At 34.2% G+C, this 23,325-nt stretch overlaps 3 protein-coding genes, 1 long non-coding RNA gene and 1 pseudogene across 5 annotated transcripts; 3 read left to right on the forward strand and 2 right to left on the reverse strand.

Moving 5' to 3' along the window:
* The first annotated feature begins 3,830 nt into the window (after window positions 1-3,830).
* Window positions 3,831-6,770, forward strand: LOC110705614. The gene is made up of 2 exons (XR_002508109.1): window positions 3,831-5,584; window positions 5,925-6,770. It is a non-coding gene; the product is annotated as an uncharacterized LOC110705614 (long non-coding RNA).
* Window positions 6,771-6,969: 199 nt separating this feature from the next.
* LOC110705323 (MLP-like protein 34) lies at window positions 6,970-7,962 on the reverse strand. Its single transcript, XM_021883156.1, has 2 exons — window positions 7,607-7,962; window positions 6,970-7,268 (listed from the first exon to the last, which is right to left on the reverse strand). Exons 1-2 carry the CDS (start codon window positions 7,791-7,793, stop codon window positions 6,985-6,987), a joined length of 471 nt encoding a protein of 156 aa, XP_021738848.1. The 5' UTR covers window positions 7,794-7,962; the 3' UTR covers window positions 6,970-6,984.
* Window positions 7,963-8,593: 631 nt separating this feature from the next.
* LOC110705324 lies at window positions 8,594-9,599 on the forward strand (annotated as a pseudogene).
* A 663-nt stretch (window positions 9,600-10,262) lies between these two features.
* Window positions 10,263-14,598, forward strand: LOC110705616 (aspartate aminotransferase, cytoplasmic-like). Its single transcript, XM_021883518.1, has 12 exons — window positions 10,263-10,641; window positions 11,335-11,406; window positions 11,624-11,685; window positions 11,771-11,854; window positions 12,047-12,146; window positions 12,234-12,354; window positions 12,454-12,617; window positions 12,741-12,878; window positions 13,018-13,139; window positions 13,226-13,320; window positions 13,448-13,568; window positions 14,210-14,598. Exons 1-12 carry the CDS (start codon window positions 10,450-10,452, stop codon window positions 14,292-14,294), a joined length of 1,356 nt encoding a protein of 451 aa, XP_021739210.1. The 5' UTR covers window positions 10,263-10,449; the 3' UTR covers window positions 14,295-14,598.
* Window positions 14,498-22,859, reverse strand: LOC110705615 (transcription factor MYB3R-1-like). Of its 2 annotated transcripts, none has more exons than XM_021883517.1 (13): window positions 22,411-22,859; window positions 21,668-21,820; window positions 21,284-21,534; window positions 21,104-21,158; window positions 19,860-19,917; window positions 19,446-19,540; window positions 19,262-19,365; window positions 18,468-18,596; window positions 16,458-18,240; window positions 16,033-16,298; window positions 15,813-15,927; window positions 15,469-15,705; window positions 14,498-15,144 (listed from the first exon to the last, which is right to left on the reverse strand). In XM_021883517.1, the coding sequence occupies exons 3-13, from the start codon at window positions 21,394-21,396 to the stop codon at window positions 15,022-15,024; spliced, it is 3,078 nt and encodes a 1,025-aa protein (XP_021739209.1). In that variant the 5' UTR covers window positions 21,397-21,534; window positions 21,668-21,820; window positions 22,411-22,859; the 3' UTR covers window positions 14,498-15,021. The 2 variants fall into 2 exon arrangements, with proteins under 2 accessions (XP_021739209.1, XP_021739208.1); XM_021883516.1 differs by having other exon boundaries at window positions 21,668-21,826.
* Window positions 22,860-23,325: the final 466 nt, after the last annotated feature.

The following is a 23,325-nucleotide window of genomic DNA, read 5'->3' on the forward strand; positions in this document are numbered from 1 at the left end:
TTTATTAAGTAATTTATTAGTCCCTTAAAATAAATGAAGTTTATTATAATTTTTTTTATTCGGTACTTTCTCACAGTTTTAAACAAAAAGTCCTAAAAGAAAACCCAACTCTACTAAGGCAAAAAAAGTATTGAGATGAAGGGAGCTAGTCAGGGGCGGATCTATTAACGTGCACAGTGAGTCACGTAACTCACCAGCAAAAAAAAAAAAAAAAAAAAAAAGAAAAAAAAGAAAAGGCGGTCTCTTTGTTTCTCCTTATTTGAGATTAGCTCACTGTCAGTTTTTTAACATCAAAGAGACCGCCTATTAAAATATCACATAGGTGGTCTCTTTGTTTCTGCTATTGACACCACATCATTAGAGACCTGTTATCTAGATAACAAGTCTCTTTTTGTCAGTCATAATAACTTTTTGCGCTGCTTTCATATTTCATTAAAGAGACCTGTTATATTTAATAACCGGTCTCTTAAGTTATTAAACTTTTTTAAAAAAAAATAATTCTTGTTTTTAAGTAAAAATCATAAAGTTAGTTTAATGTAATAGCTTTGTAGTATGTATTTTTATATCCTATTTTTGGATTGAAATCATTTTGGTGAAATATAATATTTTTATATAATTTTTGGATTGAAACAAGTGATCAATTATTGATGGTGACTCATAAGTTCGAAAATCCTGGATCCGCCACTGGAGCTAGTAATATATTGGTCATGTTTGGTAATTGGCTTTTTAATGGATTTTTGGTTAGCTTTTGGCTTTTTTAGGTGGTCAAACAGCCAAAAAATGTGTTTGGTAAATTGGCTTTTTAATCAACAAAAAAGCTGGCTTTTAAGCCAAAATGAAAAAACTGCTTTGAGTAGCTTTTTTTGTTGGCTTTTGGCTTGTTGGCCCACAAATTATCTAATAAACAGCCAACAACCACCAATTAATTTACCAAACACTTTTTATAAACAGCCAATTTTAAAAGCCATTATAAACAGCGAAACATTCCAGCTGGTCAAACAAGCCAAGTGAACCAGCCAACAGCCAACCGCCAACAACCATTTGCCAAACAAGGCCATTGACAACATTACAGCCGGAGTTAGACATGAATTTAGAGTTTAGTCCTCCTTACAAAGTAGTTGTTCCTTAACTACATACAATAATGTAAATCGTTGCCTCCAAACTTTTGTTTCTGATGAATTAAAAAAAAAATATTACATACATTAAATAATGGAAAATTTGATGATTACCTACTATTCTTTCAATTTTAGCAATTACCACCTGCTATTAATTTTTTTAAAAATTACCACCTACTCTTTTATAAAACATCAAAAATTCCCACCTATTTGCCTCCCAACTATCTTATGACATCATGTGGGCCCCCACTTTTTACCTTCTCTCTTCTTTTCCCTCCCTTTTCTCATTACTCACTCGATTTTCATCTCTCCTAACTCATTTTTTAAGCGAAAAAATAAATTGAGGCCCAACTAGGTGGTTAATTTTTTTAGTGAAAAATAAATTGAGCGAATAAATTGGGGCCCAATAATTCAAAGTTTTTATTATTCCAACACCTACAACATGATCAAGTTGGGTCTTTGGTCCTGCTTATACATTTTATCCGTGCATCAACGTATATAGCCATAGCCAATGTAGGGTCTAAGAGCAGATTTCTATCTTCTTGATAATGCAGCTAGAATTTTTCTTTCGAAGAAATAATGGAGAATGAATTTACAATTTGATCAAAAGGAGTGGTTCAACCGTTCAAAGCAATGGAATATTGACCGACCCCTTAGCTTTTTTCTATTATATAAGGCACCCTTGCTCTCACTTACCTTCCATCAACGATCAACTCGACCCTTGAGATATTAGAAACTTGTTCACTAAGAGTCTAGTAGTAGTGTTCTAGGGGTAGAAATGGCTCAGATCAAGTTGAGCTCAAGTGTCATCCAGACAAATTCTTTGATGTTTGGGCTAGCAATGCTCACCTTATTTCCAAAATAAGCCCTAACAAAATTGCCAAAGTTGAGCTGGTTGATGGGGAGTGGAATAAGGTTGGTTGGTGCTGTCATTAACTGGACATATCTCATCAGTAAGTAACACGTACATTCACCTTACTTTTACTTATTAGTGTATATATGTTCTAAAACCATAACGTCACTACAACAAAATAAAGCAAAGGTAACAGTGAAAAACCATTGCCTAATATAAAAAAAGTGTTGCCTTATAGCAAAGGCAACAAATATGAGGCGTAGTATATGCCCCCGTTGTCTATTCATAAGACAACACATTTTTATTCAAAGGCAACAATTTTGAAAACCAAGGTAAAATGATACATAAGGCAACACTTTTTACAAAGACAACAAATGAAAAATGTTGTCATCTAAGGAGACAATTCAAAAATGTTTCTAAATGTTGCTATTCCCAAGCATTTAGTAGGTTATGGCGAGTGAAAGTGATGCAACACAATACATCTTTTTATCTTTGAGAATCCAACACTATTTAAAGCACCCGCACGTTTAACCTTCACCACAATACAATGATGACCTCGAGATCGACTTCATAACCTTGCTCAATTATCAGTAGTTTTGTTTTGAGAGAGGAAAAACGGCTCAGCTTTAAAGAATTGAAGGCCAAGTTGATCTCAAATGTGATGTAGATAAGATCTTTGAAGTTTGGGCTTGCGAACCACACCTTATTTCCAAATTATGCCCTAACAAAGTTACCAAATTTGAGCTAATAATTAATGGGGAGTGGAATTATGCTTTACAATCTATATCATTAACTTCTGATATTGTAAAAAAAAAAAAATAATAATAATAATAATAATAATAATAAAAAAAAAAAAAAAAAAAAAAAACTGATGTTAAGGATTATGCTATAATACATTGAAGTACAAATTAGAATAAAGATGTTAGGTCTCACATACACTTTTTTTTTGTTAGTACGTCACTATGGGTCTGTTCTCATCAGATTATTTTCAGTTCAGTTCAACTCTAATAAGTTCAGTTCCGTTCAGCTCCTAATTTCCTTCTCTCATAAAATATTCTGTTCAGTTCAACTCTAATAAGTGTAGTTCAGTTCAGCTCATTTCATTCAATGAGAACAGGCCTGATGTGTATGCTATTATAACAATATCCACTGTATAAGCTAAATTACACTGTAAAAAATGACTATAGAAGTTGACAAAAGCCAAAGTCAATTATGAATATTGGTATAATTAAATCACTCTATTATTGCATAATTGCATAGATCCAGTATATAAGATTATTATAAATTTGTAGTAGGCCAATTTTTTTTATAAATTATAAGACAACGTACAAACACACGGGATATATATTACATAAAAATACTGTTACAATATTCATCAATGATTTTTGATATATACGATTTGACACAACACGATCCTATTGATGAAATTATGCTATGTAAAGCAAGACATTTATTTATAGAATGAGCATAACTGCATGCATGACATGTAACAGAAGTGATATATATATATATATAGCGGCGGACCTGCCTTTGTGCCTGGTAGATCAAATGACTCACCAGGGCCCAAAAAAATTATTAAGTTTCTTAAAAAAAAAATTAAATAAATAAATTAGTTTGTTAATTATTGTGATTATTATTTTAGGTCAATTTTAAGCTTGTTAATTATAAGTTAGTATTGTAATCTTGTCAATTTTCTATTTGGATGATCTTTGTAAATAATTTTTCTTAGGAATTTTGGTAAAAAAAAAATTTTACATATTTGGTTATCGATTGTGACTCACCAGTCGGAAATTCCTGGGTCCGCCACTGTATATATATATATATATATATATATATATATATATATATATATATATATAGGAATAGGATCATGTAAAAACAAGTGTTAAAATAAAAACTGAAAACTTTTAATCTGAGCCGTTCATCAAATTGTATAGCTGAGATTTCTTTCCTCTTATTTTTCAGACATTACTGAATTTCTTTCCTCTTGTTTCAGACATTAGTGAATTTCTCTCTCCTCCTTAATTTTCACGTTATTTTCTCTCTCCTCTTTATTCTCTCCTCTTTCGTACTTTATCTCTCTTCAACCAGCTTCCCTGTTACTCTCTCTACTGTGTTAAGAGCAAATTTTGGCGAAAAAACTCTAGATATCACAATTCAGGTATGATTATATTCGACAATTTGTTTGTTTTTTCACGAATTTTCAGCGATTTTTGTGATTTGATATTTGCGTTTTTTCTATTCGATTTTCATGAATTTTGCATGAGTTCGATTTTTCTGATTTGATTTTAAGAGTTTCGCATGGAGTTTGATTTTTTTGAGTTCGATTTTTGCAATTTGCTTATTTTTGCGGATCTATAGTTCGATTTTAGATTTCGAATTTCAGAGATTTAGTGTTCGAATTTAGGGTTTGATTTTAGCTAATTTTTTCAGATTTTGATTTCAAATTAATGGCGGTTTGGGATGCGAATAGCTAAAATGCGATTTATGTGTGTGTGTTTGTGTATGTATAGCCCTATGTGATCTCTATTCATGCTGCGTGCTGGTTTGTTTGGGTTTGACAGGGGTTAGATGTGTTGTTGTGCTACTTTGTGCTGCTTGTTGTATTTGCCTAGGAGCTGACTTGCTTCTGTTTGCTGCTCCTGAGTTCGATTTTTTTGATTTGATTTTAAGAATTTTGCATGGAGTTTGATTTTTTTTTTTTAGTTCGATTATTGCAAATGTAGGGTTCGATTTTTGCTTATTTTTGCGGATATATAGTTCAATTTTAGATTTCGAATTTCAGAGATTTAGTGTTCGAATTTAGGGTCTGATTTTAGCTAATTTTTGCGGATTTTGATTTCAAATTAATGGTTGTTTGGGGTGCGAATAGCTAAAATGCGATTTGTGTGTGTGTGTGTCTGTGTATGTATAGCCCTATGTGATCTCTGTTTTCTTCTGCATGCTGGTTTGTTTGGGTTTGACACGGGTTTGTTGTGTTATATTGTGCTACTTTGTGCTGCTTGCTGTGTTTGCCTAGGAGCTGACTTGCTTCTGTTTGCTGCTCTCTGCTGCAAGGCTGTTTGTGTTGTTCTGTGAAGCTTTGTTTCTTCTGCCTCCTGCTGGCTACTTGTTTTTCAGCTTGCTATTGTTGTGGGTTGCTGTTATGCTTGGCTGTTCTCTGGTCCTGCATTGATGTTCCTTGATGTTGTTGTGTTCCTCTCTTACAACCTGTCTTTGCTTATTTGTGTTGCTTTGTTTGTTGTTGTGGTGTTTTGTTGTCTTGTTGTTTGCCTTTGTTTGTTTTGGCTTTGGTTGTTTCCTAGCTTGTACGTTGCTAGCTTAGTTGTACCAGATGGTGATTATGTTTCATGTGTCCGGTTTTGGAGGGGTGTTGGACTATGTTTTTTTTTGAAGTTTTGTTTAAAAAAAAGGTCACTATGCTATAAAAAGAGGCAACTACTTTGGTTTCTTTTGTTTATCTTTTCGTATGTCTTGTTACAGGGTGCAACAAGGATTTTCATTCGATTTGGATTAGATTATATTCCTATGGTGAGAACTAGAGGTGGTGTGACTTTTAAAAAAAGAAGAGGCCTTCGTAGCTTAACAGGAGGAGTTAAATTGAAAGATACAGGAGGTATGATGAATGTTTGATTTTTGGATTATTAACCTTAATATTCAATTTTTTGAATTATATGATGTTAATTTTTGAGCAATACTAACTAGTAACACCTGTTAATATACTAGTTGCTTCTATTATGATAGTCTCCTAATACTATAGGATGTAGGTCCCTATATTAATATAAAAGTTACTATATTATTAGTTCCCTATGTAACTGAAAAAGGTCAAATCATGACAATGATTATTATTTTTTAGTTATTAGTTGTTTGCTAGATGAAAATGAAGATAATTGTATATATAATTATATGCTTGTGTGTTTTTGGTATGCTTATTCTTATTTAGCTGATTTGCTTAGCATGTATCCATCTCGATGATGAAGATGAAGAGCATATTGATGGTTGAAGCAAAATGATTGATGATGATACTAACAGAGATAAAGATGCTTGTATTGAAAAAGGATTGAAAAAGAAAGCTATCACTAAGAAAAAGAAACCTTCTACTATTGATAATGCTATACCTTTGTCAACTGTGATGGAAGGAAAGAAGGGGAATGAGTCTTCTTCTTCACATGCTATTGTTTTGTCAGCTAAGAAGAGAAAGTTGGATAAAAATGAAGGTCTTAAAGTGAAGAAAGTGAAGGCAAATAAGGATAAGAACATTGTGATTCATAGGCAAGAATCTGCAATCATAGATGGTGATGTACATAATTACCCGAAGTTAATATATAGTTGCCTATTTTCGATATAATGACCTTAGAATTATGGAAATGTTGTAAATTTTGTTTCAGTCACCTTATTTTTATATATAGTGACCTTTATTTTTGTATATAGTGACATTTATGTAAATGGTGTCAAAAACTCAGTCGATATAGTTACTTTATTTTTGTATATAGTGACCTTAATGTAAATGTTGTAAAAATTGTTATAGTTACCCTATTTTTGTATATAGTGACCTCTATGTAAATTTGGTCAAAATTGAAATAGTTACCCTATTTTTGTATATAGTGACCTTAATGTAAATATTGTAAAAATTGATATAGCTACCCTATTTTTGTATATAGTTACGTTATTTTTATATATAGTGACTCTATGTAAATATCGTCAATTTAGATAAAGTTACCTTATTTTAGCATGTAGTGACTTTTAAAATGTTGCCTTTGTAAAAAAAAAAAAAAAAAAAAAAAAAAAAAAAAAAAAAAAAACCTTTAAAACGGTTGAATTGATTATATGTAAGGTTGGAATGATCTTAGGACTTTAGAACCGTCTGATCTTTTGTGCTACTAATGAATGGCTAAGATTGCTTGTTTTTAGTTTTTACCATAAGCTCTGTTTTTAGCGGAACCTCCCCGTATATATATATATATATATATATATATATATATATATATATATATATATATATATATATATATATGATCAAATCCTACATAGATGAGCATCCATATCATTTGCCATGGAAAGCATGAACTCAAGGTAAATATTAGCATTAGGTGCATCATCATTCATCTTCTCATATTCGAAGCACCACTTGACAGTGCAACCCTTATTACCACTCTTCGGAGTTGCTTGCATTGTGGCGGTGAAGCTCTTGTAGTAGCTCACCATGATGAACCCATCATGATAACTATATTTCACGGTCATATTCTTTTCGTCTATCTCATCAATTCTTGCCTTTAGGGTTGCTCGTTCACCAGTTTCATCTGCAATAATAATAAAAATTAAAAATTAAAACATATACCTAATTAAGTATATTCAATTACATAGTATTTGACAACGAATATAAATTAATGAATTAATTATCTAATGTGGAAAATAAATAAAAAGTTATAAAATTATATATTTTGACAATAAATACTAAAACGAACAATTCTAACTTGATCAGACAAAATAAAATCTATTTATGTACAAGTATAAAACTAAATAAACCGGGCTAAAAAAGTTAAACCTTGACATTTAAAAGTAGAAAATAAATATCATTATTGGAGGGATTATTATTGAAAGGGGTGACTTTATTTGGCAAAGACACAGGCATACTTACTGATAACATAACTCCCAGTGATGACAGCACCAACCTTATCCCACTCTCCTTCATTTAACACAGATTTCTGAATTTTATCAGGGCTCATATTTGAAATAAGGTACATTTTATGAGCCCAAATATCAAAGAATTTTTCAGCTTCACAATTAAGCTCTATTTGCCCTTCATTTCTGTGAAGCTGAGCCATTTTTCTCTTCAGTAAGTACACTAGAATAAGCTAAGCAAGGCTCTGATGTTTCGAGCTTGTTCGTGTACTTGAAACTGGCCAAGAAGCTAATGGCTTAAATAGCCAAAGTAGTGTTACATTATTATAGACAAAACTAAGTTATTGTACTCTCTATAATTGCTAAGGATTACTATGAACCATTCCTTTAATAACTTTGAGATTCCCCATTATTGTTGCTTTAAAAGTTGAAATTCCAAAGTATGAATTAGGGCATTGAAGATGGTCTACTTTTAAAATAATAATCACAATAATTAATTAATTTAAGCTAATCATCAAGACCAAATCAGCATATCCTAATAAATTTGCATTTGATTAAAATGTAGTGATATATGGAATCAACTTTACTATAATTTGAATAATTGTGGCTAGATCTTGATTAAAGCGGAGACGTGAAATATTTTGATCTTCATTTTTATATTCAAACACAAAATTCCATTTTACAATGCAACACCTCTTGATCACTACCTAATTAAGTACCAACTAATAATTAAGCTAGACACATCAAATAAATATGGTTACATATATTCCTCAATCACTACATATATAATATATATACTGAGTAATTAAATAATTAAGATATGGTCTTGCTAAACAAATTAGACTTAATCTATGAAAGTGGACCATGTAATAAGATGCCCTAATAAGGAATTTTTGCAATTGTTTTAATCAATAATGGGGAATAATCACCAAATTAAAGGAGTGGTTTACAGTAGTTATGCATATTATTGTGCAATAAAACTTGAGTGATTAAGCCACCAACACTTCTATATAAAGCACCCTGTTCCTTTCTTGTTAAACATCCAGTACATACACTTGATCGAGCTCTCGAAACAACATAGCTAGATTTACAGCAATATAATGGCTCAGCTTCACAGGGTAGGAGGGCAAATTGAGCTCAAATGTCAAGCTGAAAAGTTCTTTGATGTTTGGGCTCACAAAATATACTTGGTGCAAAAAAATGTGCCCAAGTAAAGTTCAAAAAACTGTGCTGAATCATGGAGAGTGGCATAAGGCTGGTGCTGTCTTGACCGGAGATTATCTTATCAGTAAGTACACAGTACACATCTAGCTAGTTACTCCATCCATTCGTTTTTCTTGTCTGATTTTAAAATGGGACAAGTAAAATAAGACAGATGATTTTTTTAATAACAAATGAACCTATATATAAGGCGCGTATTCTAAATTAGAGTCTTAATTGATTATTTGTCGTCGTTGCAGATAATATTGGTGAATGTGCATCCATCAAGACAAGGGTAGACCAGATAGATGAACAAAACAAGTCAGTGACACATAGTTATCATGAAGGTTATATCATGGAGAACTATTACAAAACCTTTTACTCGACGATGCAAGCAATTCCAAAGGGTGACAATAAGGGTTGCATTATCAAGTGGAGCTTTGTGTACGAGAAGATGAATAAAGATGCTCCTGAAGCAACCGTGTACATCGATTTTATGCTTGCCATGGCTAAGGATATTGATGCTTATCTTTGCAAGGGTTGATCATTATATCGTCCAACATATATGCATCAATGTGCATCATATCGTATAATTTATGTCAATTATTATGTTTTTTTAATTCACAAATAGTTGTGTTACTTCTTAGCATCAATAAATTGTTAAATTAAGGCCATGGCATATGGCATAGAATTATGTATCGTGTTGAAGATGGGATTAAGTAGATGTCGATGTTAATTGTTGGAACCTCTTTTGATTTGTTTTATGATTCAAGATTTATGAATCGTATGTTCATTATGACTTTGATCAATTTTTTTAGTTATTAATTTTTATAAGTTTTTAAAGATCAAAGCTTAATTAGGTACACGACGTAAAAGAATTAAGCGAGCGTGTCAAGATATGTGGTGACATACTGACATTGACAAGTATTTTATATACTTCCTCCGTTTTTTAATAGTTGCAACAGTTTGACTTTTACACTATTTATGAATTTCGCTTTAACTAGCTCTTAAAGCAATCGCAATTCATTACTTACTCTTATTGATCCATTACAAGTATTGATATCTATAAGGATAATAACCCACATTGTTTAGGCACCCTTAATTTGAAATTGAAAAATAAGATTATATTGATGCATTACTTCATCAACATATCACCAATCAATCAATTTTCGTATGAAATCTCCTAAAAAAATAATGTTCAATTCAGTTCAATTCAACTTAGTTTAGCAAATTATAACATACCTATAGTGCATTAATATCAAATGTTGTAATTTGGACCACTTACTAAAAAAACAACTTACTAAATTTAAAACTACAATTCGTTTGTCATCTATTCTATCTATTAGTACTTGAAGAGTACACGTCCAAATCTAGATAAACTCGAGTACGAACAAAGTAATTTGTTGTCTAATTTCAATTAACGACAAAAATAAGAAAAAGATAAGGCTTTCATCTGTAATTCTTACCTCGAAAAAGTGCCAAATTCCACGTGTCACTTTTTCATCAAATGTGGGGCCCATGCTTAGATCTTCTCTTAGACCTTGCACGTAACAATTTTCTCTTCTTCCTCCATTTTACACTCCAAATAAACCCATCTCAAAAAAAATCAGGGAAAAATAAAAAAATTAAAAAGAGAAAATTTTGATTGAATTTGTAAAAATGGAGCATGAATTAGGTGTATCAGATGCAGCAAATCGAAGATTGAGCACTCTAGCAAGACATTTGGAGGTGAAAACAATTGAATCATCTGAAAATGGAGGATTATATGCATCAATTACATCTGGGTTTGATGGGAATTCTAATTCTGTGTTTTCCCATGTTGTTAAAGCTCCTGAAGATCCAATTCTTGGGGTAAATTTCTATCTTTTGACCTTTTTCTTTGATGGGTCAATATTAAATTGTTGTAGAATCATGTATTTTCTGAAGAATTGATGAATTTGTTTGTGTATGATTAATGGGTTTGTTTTAGTTATTTTGATTAGGCTTGTTTATTGTTGGTTGATGAGGTTTATGTTTCATATGTTCTGCTTTTGATTGGAGATGATGTTATATTTTATCTGTGTGTCGTGTGGATTATTCTTTCAATCTGTCCTGGTATAGTTGTCGCGTTACTAGTTCAAATTACAACGTCAACGTGACTATTAATTCCGAACAAAGGGGTGACTGGAACCAGATATTGAATGCTGGCTTAATGGCTTATGAATAGTTGTTTGAATTGAGAAGTTATGTGTGCATTTTATAGGCCCCTTGTTGTTGAAAGGATGTAGTGGATAACACATAGAATAAGTAGTTAGCATATTGCATTTCCAAATTTGGCTGGCTACTGTGATTTTTACAGATATTGTAACACTAATTTTTTAAAGTCGCCATGTATAGATAGTGTGTATATATGCTCCATTGTTAGGTCGGTTCGCTATGTGTTAGACAGATTAAGGTTGTCTCAGGTTTAGACCATGAAATGTTGTCTCAGGTTTAGACCATGAAATTTTTTTTGTTTGATTCGTGCAACTCACTTGTTTTGGGCTTAACTATCCATTTTAACAGGTAACTGTTGCATATAACAAGGATCCAAGTCCTGTTAAATTGAATCTAGGTGTTGGTGCTTATCGAATTGAGGTAAGCTTTTCTTTCTTATTCTATCGACCTTCTGTTTTAGAGATGCCTTATTCAAGATATTGTAGTTATAGAAGTGAGTGTAACAAATACGTAGTACTAATGTTCTTCCACGGCGAAGCTAGTTATACATATACAAGTAGTTAATTCTGATGGGTTTTGAGGTTTTAAAAACTAGTTTCCTGTTGCAATGGATTATCATACCTGTGCCTTATTTCAGGAAGGTAAACCTCTGGTTTTAAATGTAGTGAGACGAGCTGAGCAGCAACTCATTAATGACAGGCAAGTCTATTAATTAGTGCAAGTATAAGTTGGATCTATAATTGGGAAAGAAAAATGAGCAATATATGTGTTTGATTTTGAATAGGTCTCGAGTTAAAGAATACCTCCCAATCACCGGGCTTGCAGAATTCAATAAACTGAGTGCTAAATTGATGTTTGGTGAAGACAGGTAATTATCTTGATTTTGTTAGCATTTGATGGGGAATATGATTGCCAAACACGATTGAATGATAATGCATATACTATAATTCGTAAATGCTGTTATGCCTGTGAAACTAGTGAATCCCTTGAACTGATAAATTTTGTTGAGCCCATAATAATGAGTCACTTATAAGTAATTGTTTTCTTTTCTTGGCCACAGCCCTGCTATTAGAGAGAATAGAGTTACTACTGTCCAGTGTTTATCTGGTACAGGCTCGTTGAGGGTGGGAGGTGAATTTTTGGCGAAACATTATCATGAGGTAACCTCCCCTTTTAAAAAGTATACACTATTTTTTGTTATAATATTTTGTTGATTATTTGTGTTTAAACTTTGCATTGTTTTGCAGAGGACAATATATATTCCCCAGCCAACATGGGGTAATCATCCGAAGATATTTACACTGGCTGGCTTATCTGTCAAGACTTACCGTTATTATGATCCAGCTACACGTGGACTACATTTTCATGGTAGGAAATCATCTATTCAAGTATATGTGCATCTTGCGTTTTGCCCCAACCAAATTTGTGCAGTTGCATAACTGGCATATAACTGTCCATGAACACCAGGCCTCTTAGAAGACCTTGGTTCAGCTCCCTCAGGAGCTATTGTGCTGCTTCATGCATGTGCGCACAATCCAACTGGCGTTGACCCAACAATTCAACAATGGCAAAAGATCAGGCAATTGATGAGATCAAAAGGGTTGTTACCTTTTTTTGACAGTGCTTACCAGGTACATCAGCTAGGGTGTGCTTGTTTATTAATAATGTATTGCTATGATCAGAATAGTTAAGTATTGTAAGGCTGGTGACAATTTAGATATTTCTTCTTTGCTTATTCTAAAGATTATTTTCAGGGATTTGCAAGTGGAAGCTTAGACACAGATGCAAAACCTGTTAGAATGTTCGTGGCTGATGGTGGTGAATGCCTTTTAGCTCAGAGTTATGCTAAGAACATGGGCCTCTATGGAGAGCGTGTTGGTGCTTTAAGCATTGTAAGAGCGCATCATTTATTTTTATTTTTTCCTTCTTGCAAGTTTGTGGTCGTCAATTTCTACTTTCTCTTGCTTATCAGACCTTTGTTTCTCTTGGTTGAATGCACTTTTTTTTTACCTTTTTGAATCAATTTGATAGGTCTGCAAAACAGCTGATGTGGCAAGCAAGGTAGAGAGTCAACTTAAATTGGTAATTAGGCCCATGTTTTCAAATCCTCCCATTCACGGTGCATCCATTGTGGCTACTATTCTCAGAGACAGGTAAAGGTTGATTCATTATTAAGGGATGCTTGTTTTTGCTATCAAACCAATCTTCTATTCATAAATGGAACTTCACTATATTGAAGGAATCTGTTTGGTGAATGGACTGTCGAGTTGAAGGCAATGGCTGATCGTATAATTAGCATGAGGCAGAAACTCTTTGATGCTTTGCGTGCTCGAGGTCAACTTTCTCCCATGAAATTTTTTTATTTGTGTTGCCACTTCTTTTGTACATCCTGTTGGTTCGTATTATACGTGTGTGGAAGTGAAGGTTTTTTCTTCTTGGCTCCCCTTTCTTTTGTAAACAGGTACACCAGGTGACTGGAGTCATATAATCAAGCAGATTGGGATGTTCACTTTCACCGGATTAAATAAGGAGCAAGTCACTATCATGACTAAAGAGTACCACATTTATATGACATCCGATGGGTAAGCAATAAACTAATATAGCTTCTCTACCTGCGTTGCACCACTAGCTAGCATTCCCTTTATAAGTCTAGACTTGTTGCAAGAAAAAACTGTGTTATTGCTAGGCTTATTTCACGGTAAATAATCCTGTATACTTGAGCTTGTGAAACACAACTTATCTGTGAGATGCAGATAGTTCTTCAGTCTCTGTTCTGAAGTTTTCTTTGGTTAATGCCATCTGCACATCTCTGTTCTGAAGTTTTTGTTAAGTATATCTATCTAAAAAAAATGGCCCAATCTATATGACACAATCAAAACTGACCTGAAAAGTAATGTGAGTTGTGGTATACCAACTTGAATGGATTCGGACTGGCTGAATCCTAAGTTAATAACCCATTACCTGCATATGACTGAAACTAAAATTTTGTCCCAACTCAAACTTCATCCTAATGACCTATGTGCAAGCTGTTAAGACAATGTGTTTTTTCTGTAAGTGTGTTTCAAAGTATGCGTTGCGTTAATCTACAATTATAACATGTGTATAGATAATTATAGAACAAGAACATGCACATCTTGACAGTAAATTTTAATTAGTAAATTTTGTTGTCACAAATATACATTGTTACAAGAAATTCAAATAACACCAACCTTCTTATTGGCAGGAGGATTAGCATGGCAGGATTAAGTTCAAAGACTATCCCTCACCTTGCAGATGCCATGCACGCTGCTGTCACACGTTTTTCATAAAACGTCACACTATTTATCGTCTGCTGAGTGTTGCTTCCAGCGCAGTCCTGATAGCTTCGGCAATCAACTAGTTCTTTAACATACCGAAGGACAACTGATGCTGATCGGAAATACACTCTCACCAGGTCAAGCTTCAGATGATATAAATATACAGCTGCTCTCTTTTTTTTTTTTTTTTTTTTTTTTGCTTATTTCTTTCCCCCCCCCCCCCCCCCCCTTTTATCGACCTTGTATAAACATTCAGGTGTAACCGTGTAAGTATTGGTATTTTGACATTTTCCCAATAAGCTTAAACTTTCATGCATATGTGTTTTAAATGGCTAAGCTACTTATTTCCAATAACTGTAAGCTCAATGCTTTTAATTTACTTATCGTCTAATGACACAAGTTAATTTTCCACTAACCTAAACAAACTCGGAAAAACTTGGGCGAACCCTTGCATTGTGGCGTCTGATAACCAGGGAATAATAAAATGTAAGGATAATAATTCAACTATGGAACCCTGTATGTTGAGGGATCCTACTTCAAATAAATGTTTAAGTCAGAAACAGGGAATATTTGTATGAAGAGCTGTTCAGAAGAACCAAAAAATTTATGCAATTAAAAGTATACTGAATCAAATAATTGCATCATTCAAAATAAATATGTATTACAGCAAGAAATAATACATTTTACGAACAACATTATGTACTAGCTCTGCTCTAAACAGCTCTGCTCAAAGTTGATACTATCTGTAACTTTTCAGCAAACAAGACGGGCTTGATAAGCTTGCAGCTGTAACACTTTTCCCCTTCTCCGCTGCCTTTGCTGGTGTCCCACATTCACTGAAATCAAGAACCCGCCGCTCCGACTGGAATATCACAGGCAATTATTTGGTTAGCAAATCTTTTTAGATAGATGGCAAACACTTCGCTAGTTTCTGACTAGTAAAAATGAAGCTAAGCAGGCAACAAGTACATTCTCAAGCACAGTGATTTTTCAAGCAGGCAAGTATGTTTACAAGCATATACAGCTAATGGAAATGAAGGGAATAGCATAGCTTGATTAAGTATACTTTGTTTCTATTCTCTTCAACTTTATCTTCTGTGTAAATGAAAATCATGTATAGCAAAACAATCTATATAACAGGCAATATATGAATAAGATTTTTTGGAAAAGGAACATGCAGACACACCGAGACATTTGATGCCATACGTAAGCGGCTGTCAAGCTGACTGTCAGCGAACTTGTTACTCTGGTCCTCCAGATTCTGACTTTTCAAGCATCTTTGCCTCAAAATGCTTTCGGGAGTTTCACTTCCTAGAACTTCCCGGGCATCTGCATATGCCTCTGCACTCTGCTCATTTATTTGTTTCATCAACCCCAACGCATCATAGCTTCTATCTCCTGGACTCATGAAAATCCCTATATCCTGAGTACAGAAAAAAGCATAAAAAGGTGATTTATTAGCATTATTTACTTGACAGATATTGAACACAAGAACAGGAAAAAAAAAAGATATATATATACACACCATACCTCAATCATTGCTTCTGCTTCAAACCTCGAGCAAGCAACCACAGAACTAAAGTACCATGGTGACTTCCATGCTGAAGGAGATTCTATACTTCGTCTAAAAGGTGTTCCGCCAAATCTAAAATTATTGATAACAAGCATTGGGAGATATTAGTACTACTCCAGAAAACATATACGAAGTATAATAGAAAATCTCAACATACAGAAAGCAGAAGAATCTCACATGTTTAAATTCTCAGCACCAACTTCATTAATAAGGCTGTCAGAATCAATGTTTTGCTTCTTTTGGACAAATAAGGGCGGGCTTACAACAGATTTAGCTTTACTAGTCATTGACTCTGGCATGGCTGCTTGTTGTTTGGAAGTCATTTTCGCGCTGTGAACTTCTACAGTTTTGCCACCTATCTCCGAGCCTGTTTTAGGTCCAGCTCCATCCAGAGAAGTATATTGGGCATCACTAAAGTAGCGTTCAACAAGTACTCCTTTAGGCTGTTGGAACCAATACTAAATCATCAGCCAATAAACTTTTAAACAGTAAAGGAATGGACACAACAAAACCATTCCACATCTAATGACTAAACAATATAGGCTATAGCCCATAGCATGAAAGAGGAAAAAAACAACACGGATACTACACGAGATCCTCACCGTTTCTGCAGTACAATCTTCGTGGACCGATTTCTCCAGAATTTGTTCAAGATTTTCTTCCTTCTCCATATCCTTGAAGTCCTTTTTGTTTTCCTCTATTTTATCTCCTGATTCTGCATTGTTATGACTTGCCTCTTCTAATTCCCCTTCAAGAGCAGGACATATATTTTCTTTATCTTCTATTGGCACATGATTATTCTGATCATTGGATGCTGATTCCTTGGAATCATCAGCCTCGTCGAACATAACATCCAAACGAGAAAACTCATTAGTCAACCTGGATGTGCACAAAAACTCTTGCTTAGAACTACTCCCAGTCTTCTTATCACATCGCCTATCTGAAAAAGGTGATAAAGGTGACAGTAAGTCACGATGTCTTTTCTTCAAGATGGATGGTGTACATGCAAACGTTTTTGCAGCACTTTTTAACACGGCAACTGGACTGCCATCTCTAGATGGTGAGTCCCATATGGGAGTCAGACTGTTCATAGAAGACATAACCATTTGGCGGATGCCAAGAGGACTAAATTCTTGATGGACATCATTACCAGGCTGAGCAAGATCACAACTAAAAAATGGTATGTCCAAACATGGGAATCGAGGGGGTTCGTAACACAGAATTCCAGCTTCCAGTTTGCAAGTAGCATTTACTGGTCGTTCAACTGCACTAGACTCAGTTTTCTGGTCATCTGATGCTTCAGGACTAAATGTATTTACAGGGACTAATCTTGATGGTTCCTTCAATTCCGTTTGCTCTGTCAAGCCTGCATTTATATGATCATAAAATGAAGAACCAGAATTGTTGTATGCAGGAAAAAATCCCTCATCCACATTGGCAATGTTCTGCGCTTCAGATATGGCCAAGCTGTCACTTATTTGATTGAATTCCTCACAAGGATTAGAAGGTTCACAGTTTGAAGGTTCTAATGGACCATTTGGCTGCAAAGCTACATGTCCACTTGTTTCAGGAAGCTGAAAAATGGCTTGGAAACTTAAATAATCTCTAAATCTATCCATATCAATAATTTCTGAGCAGTTGGTAATATTCACAGGACATCCATCTCCCCCTTCCTGCTCCAATAGGAGCTCAGAACAGTCTTCTTCGGTTTTCTGTCTCAGTACTGATGTATCTGAATTCACTGCCACATTACTGACTGAAGCTAGTGCATCATAATCGATAGAATGGTGGTGAGAAGGCCCAGGAACCATGCCGCTCATTGTATCAGCAAAATAATAATTTTCTGATAAATTGGATGAGTCTGCGCCCAACTCCACAGAGGAAACATTGGGCAAGCTAATAGTACCAAAGCTGCTATTCCCAGTTGCACAAACCCCATGTTCTCTTGAAAAATTATCTTCCAAGTATTTAGATGAGCAGCTGAATTCATAAGGTAAATCAGGAATGGTAAAGGTGATGTCCTCTGTATAATATTGCTCGGAACATGACGCAGTTGGACTAGCATTTTGCAACTTTCCATGGTCTGATTCTTCAGACAACAAGAAGTCTTCCTTTGTTTGACAAGCAGTATTAGACAGGTCACTTGCACTTTGAGAGCAACCAACTTGACTACTTTCTGAATTTTGCTCCAGCTCTGCTCCCTCTTTAAATACACTACCTTCTCCACTGCTCTGTTGTACTAGCAGGGAAGTTGTAGGCATGGATTGACTCTGATGGCCAACTAATGGCAGACCTTGGAACTGAGCAAGGAGCCCCGAGGCAATATAAGAGTCTAGTTTTTTCTTCACAGAGCTGTTCCAGTGATTTTTTATAGCATTGTCTGTCCTGATTCACCAAAAGGTTAAGTAATTCAGAACGAAAGGCATAGAGAAACTTCAAGGACAATAGCATCAGCTAACATATATGAAGCCAAGTTGGCAATCTTATCAAGCAGAGTGCATGAGAAAGACTTGTCTGGAAAGATAGGACGGGCAAATAGAGGATTTATATTAAGTTTTCAAGTATCGACAATTTAGAGCAAAAGAATTAACCAGAACAAAGTTCAAACACACCTTCCTGGCAAATATTTTGTTAGCTCTGCCCACCTATTCCCATGAATCTGATGAGCACGAATCAGAATTAGTTCTTCTTCTTGATTCCATGCCTCTTTGTTTATAGAAGGATTGAGATGATTATGCCACCTATTGATTGGAATCAGCAGCAGCAAAAATGTCAGAATTATATAATTTCTCCAGTCCCTTTATTATAATTATTCATTTTATTTTATTCCATTTGTTTTGCAGAATTTTGGGAGTTCAAAATAAATAAATAATAAGCTTTGAAGAAACTGAAGTCTCAACAGTAGTAACTTTTTTGAAAAGATGACAGAATGGACAACTAGAGGAAACAAAAAAAATTGGAAACTTTTACTAGTACAAATGGGACTACAGAAATTCTAATAAGCTTATAGGTATTTTATACCAGCAGGATAAGTTAAAACCTAAAAAATAGTAATTAATTAATAAACAAACAAACAAACAAACAATTTCTTTGTATCCCAGTCAAAAAATTGTGTCACCAAGGAAGAAACTAATTTGATGATTTGGCTGACTAAAGACATGTTTTATAATATATAATCATAAAGGGCTAAAACTGTTGCTGCATAAGCGGTTTAAAATGCTAGCATTAGCATCTAGCTGGAAAGGCATCAAATGTAAGCTTATCAAGATGTAAAATCAGCAACACTAGAATCAAACACTAGTTAAAACTAAGAAATTTAAAAATGAAGCCTTATACAGAAAAGTAGGCACCAAAAAAATAGTAAATTGAAAATTTGAACCACAAAAAGAAAGAATTTGGTTCATACCGTTCTCGGCATTGTTTTCCTATACGTCCTGGAAGATGTTGAGCAATTATGGACCATTTTTTGGGCCCATATTTATTGACTAATTGAACAATAACTTCATCCTCCTGAACAGCATAAAATGATATACATATGTTTAGATTAATACTAAGAATATGACTTGACACTTTATACACAGTTCATATACCTCTTTAGACCAAGGGCCCTTGATAAGCTCAGGGTTGAGGACCTTTTGCCACCTGTGCAGGCACTGAACATCAGTTCTGTCCTTGAAACATTCAGCTGCAAATTACTTAATCGTGATTAATAACTTCAATAATCAATAAACAATTTAAGCAACAATAACATTCATTTATTGAAATCATCAGGAAAAGAGCACACTAGTAATTTATTCAGCAGATTCTAGAGATAAATCAATCTGAAGAAACAACAACGACAGCACCAATGATAGACATATTTGGGACTTCAAAAAGGAATATGGCGTAAACAATGGGGGTGGACGGAGTGAAATATATGCAAATATAGGAAAACATAAAACAAATGAAGTAGCTACAGATAAATACATCAATACGGGGCATATAATACTAGAGATGGTACACACCTATCTTCTTCCAATTTTTCCCTTTAAAGCGCTGAACAGCCTTGCGCAAAATTTCATCCTGTAAGAAGAGAAATGCCCTATCATTAAGAAGACACACATCCAAGAAGAAGAAGACAAGGTAATGCAGGGTCAAAACAAAGACAATTTCAGCTTCACCAAGCAAAAATAAAATATCCACTCATTTGTAACTAAACATTAATTGTTCCAGGTCAGTTTTATAAAAGGCATACTTAGAAAGGCATGTGCAACATGTTTTCAGTGAACCCCTCTGAAGCTCTTGGCTGCTATTTTAGAACTTGATTGAAATGCCTTTTGTTTTCTTCATGCAAAACTTTTTACTGTTCTTTGATACGGGCTCTTCGGCACCATATTCTCTGTCCTTAACTCCAGAAATTGCTATAATTGGCGGTTACATTAGTTTTACACTCGTTAATCATCAGAAGTGCCTCGCTTCCATGAGGGCAACCTCTCACAGTCTCATGTGTGTGCTTCGCATATAGGCTCTAGGGGCCCCTATTGCCTCAGTGCACCCTTGAGCCTTTTCAAACATAGTTCAGGCCTTCAGGGTATGCATAGGATTTGATTAAGAAGTGAACCCGCATTAACTATGTTGGTTATTCAGTTCGAAGTCTATGGAATGATTTTAAATTTTAAACCGCACCACCTTCGAGCTTCAAGAACAATTTTCCTTGGTTGAGATTAGGCTTCCAAAAGGTCAATGGGCTGGTGAAAGGGTAACAAATATAGGTACCACATTCATCGAAAAACCCAATACTCCATAAGTCCATATCACATTCCTCCAACTCCATGTGAAGGGTATGAAGTGTAAACGGCAGATTGTATACAGACTTGCGAGTGTAGCAACATATCATATCCCTTGTATATTGTTGTGTATAGTTTTTTCTACCTATAATTTGCTTGTATAAATCCTTCTAAAGAATCAGTCTATCCACAACAAAGAGAAAGCAACAGGGGGAAGGAATATGCACTTGCATACTTTTGCAAATAATTTGACATGGTGGAGAACAAATAATCGTCTTGTAAAACAAGCTACGGTCACATGATATGCAAGAGTCACAATTCAAGATAGTTAAAAGCAAATTCTAATGTTTATAAGTTTAATACCATTTCCCCAATGAAAGGAGACCCCAAATTGGTTGTATCAACAATTAGAGAGAGAATAACATGCAAAAAGGAAATACCCAAAAGATCATGAAGCATAAAAGAAAAACAATCAAAGTTACCTCTTCAGGAGTCCATTGCCCCCTTGTTGATCGCCTCGTAGGCCCACTGGTCCTCCTAGTACACAAGAGAAGTTATTATAGCTTAGCTTATGCAGTAGAGGATGGAAAAAAAAACAGTAATTAAAAAACTACGTCTCTTAACACAGACCACAAAGTGTATGAATACTAGAGAAAGAATACCCATGCATAGGTCTGACTTGAGAAAAGGCATTTTTGGCCCCATTCAAAGAGCCAGGAGGAGCTGATGGGGGCGGAGGCGGAAGTGATGCAGCTATTTTCCTGTCACTTTCCATTATTAACAAAAAAACAGGCTAAACTGCATACCCCAATTCCAACTCGATGTCGATTCTCTCCACGGAATGTTCCCCAAGGCATTATCAGTCTTCCTAGACAATGGTTGGAGCTTCTTTTAGACAGAACAACCCGAAAGGCTAGAAAACGAATAAGACGAACACAATTAAGGAAAATGTCATCATAGCAGTAGCAAACAGCCTGATAAAAGAACTAAAAGCTTGGTTATTACCAATACATAAATATAATCAGAAACAAAGCAAGTTCTCTCACCATGTTTAGAACCTTAAGTCACTCAGAGGGCCGCAATTTGTTCATGCAGACCCAAATAACTAAACTTCGCACAAAATTGAAATCCAATGCCAACTTATCCAAATTATGCTCCCAGAAAAGCCAAAACCTATAATCGAGTACTTCCTCCGTTCCCTAAAACTTGTCAAATATCAAAAACAACAAACAAAATCAACAAAAACATCATCGGTTAATTATGACAATGCAATTCACTCCACCCAATCATCATATGAAATCACAGCATTAGCATGACCAATTATATTTATATGTACAAAAAAATTGAAAATTAACATAACTTCACAGTCCACACAAAAAATCAAGCTTCAGATATAATTTGAAGGTATCAACAAAACTAACATTAGGGTGTAACTAAGTACTTGTATATCTTAACCTCCCCAAACAATAGCCTCAATGATGAGACTAAATTAGGGTTATCTTCTGCCAAATGAGGATATACCTTCATCACAAAAATCATTTCAAAACCCAGAAAAATCTTCATTCAAGCAAAAACCCCTTAAACAATCAAAAACCCTAATCCGTAAAACCCCAAAACCCCATCAAATCACAAAGATCTCAAAAACCCAATTCAAATTTTCACATCACCAAACATTCAAATACCACAGAAAATCAAACACCCAAAAAAACCCAACTTCACATTCCAGAAAAAACCCACAAAAAATCACAAAAAACGGAAATTTAAAGCAAGACAATAAGAGATAGATTACCAAAGTTAACTTCAGCTTGAAATGGGTGATCGAGAAGATGATAAACCGATCAATGGAAGTAGCATTTGAAGAATAGGAGAGAGAAAGATCTGGGTATGAGTATGTGATTTAGTAGAAACGGGGATAATTTTTTTTGAATGAAAGAAACGTTGTAATTTTGATGAATGATGTTGTTTTTTCAGAGGAGAGAGAAAGGGGGAAATACCAAACGGTCTGAAATTGTAAATGAGCAAAATTCAAATTGGGAGGGGCGGACTATACGTCAAATACTCAATTTTGACAATATTTTTGAAATCTAACCCTATCAATATCAACTATGGTTGGATCTATTCAATGACTTTGCTTTTTTAAGGGGTTTCTTCTCACTTTTGCTTGTTTTATTATTTAAAAGTGCGATTTTGAAAATCCGAGTTATAACGTGTCAGTTGTATTAAAGGTAAGATTTTGAAATTAGAGTAATAACGGATAAATACTTGTAAATGAAAAATGTGTAAAATATACTTGAAATTTGATGTTGGATATTATATCGTCAAGGCCTCAAGGGGTTTGTGACTTTGTTCTATTCAACAAATTCAACTTAAGAAAGATTAGTGTTTTCAAGTTAAAGATAACCCTTTTTTTGGGTAAAATAAGTTAAAATGAATTTAGTACGAGATAAAAAAAAATTAAAAATAATTGAAAAGGTAAGTTTTGATAAATGAAGATTATGTGAAACGAACATAGTCTAAAACTTTTTCAATTAACTTTATCAAAATCCATAAAATCTGAGTAATAAATATTTTTTTAATTATTGTTGTTGGTGAGAGTTATTATTGATTATGGTTGTTTTGATTTTGGTATATTCATTTCTATTTCTTACAATATTACTCCATGTGTGTGCTTTTTTATTTTATTTTTTGGGTGTGTGTACAAATT

The sequence above is a fragment of the Chenopodium quinoa genome, unplaced genomic scaffold (assembly GCF_001683475.1).
Source record: "Chenopodium quinoa cultivar QQ74 unplaced genomic scaffold, ASM168347v1, whole genome shotgun sequence".
Classification (NCBI taxonomy): Eukaryota; Viridiplantae; Streptophyta; class Magnoliopsida; order Caryophyllales; family Amaranthaceae; genus Chenopodium; species Chenopodium quinoa.

Coding starts and splice junctions, on each gene's coding strand:
- LOC110705323 (XM_021883156.1), bottom strand. CDS start 7,793: ATGGCTCAGCTTCACAGAAATGAAGGGCAAATAGAGCTTAATTGTGAA. Junction 7,269..7,606: donor CACTGGGAGTTATGTTATCA/GTAAGTATGCCT, acceptor TTATTATTGCAG/ATGAAACTGGTGAACGAGCA.
- LOC110705616 (XM_021883518.1), top strand. CDS start 10,450: ATGGAGCATGAATTAGGTGTATCAGATGCAGCAAATCGAAGATTGAGC. Junction 11,407..11,623: donor TTGGTGCTTATCGAATTGAG/GTAAGCTTTTCT, acceptor GCCTTATTTCAG/GAAGGTAAACCTCTGGTTTT. Junction 12,355..12,453: donor ACGTGGACTACATTTTCATG/GTAGGAAATCAT, acceptor CATGAACACCAG/GCCTCTTAGAAGACCTTGGT.
- LOC110705615 (XM_021883517.1), bottom strand. CDS start 21,396: ATGGAAAGTGACAGGAAAATAGCTGCATCACTTCCGCCTCCGCCCCCA. Junction 18,597..19,261: donor GGAAAACAATGCCGAGAACG/GTATGAACCAAA, acceptor TCCAATCAATAG/GTGGCATAATCATCTCAATC. Junction 16,299..16,457: donor AAGATTGTACTGCAGAAACG/GTGAGGATCTCG, acceptor TGGTTCCAACAG/CCTAAAGGAGTACTTGTTGA.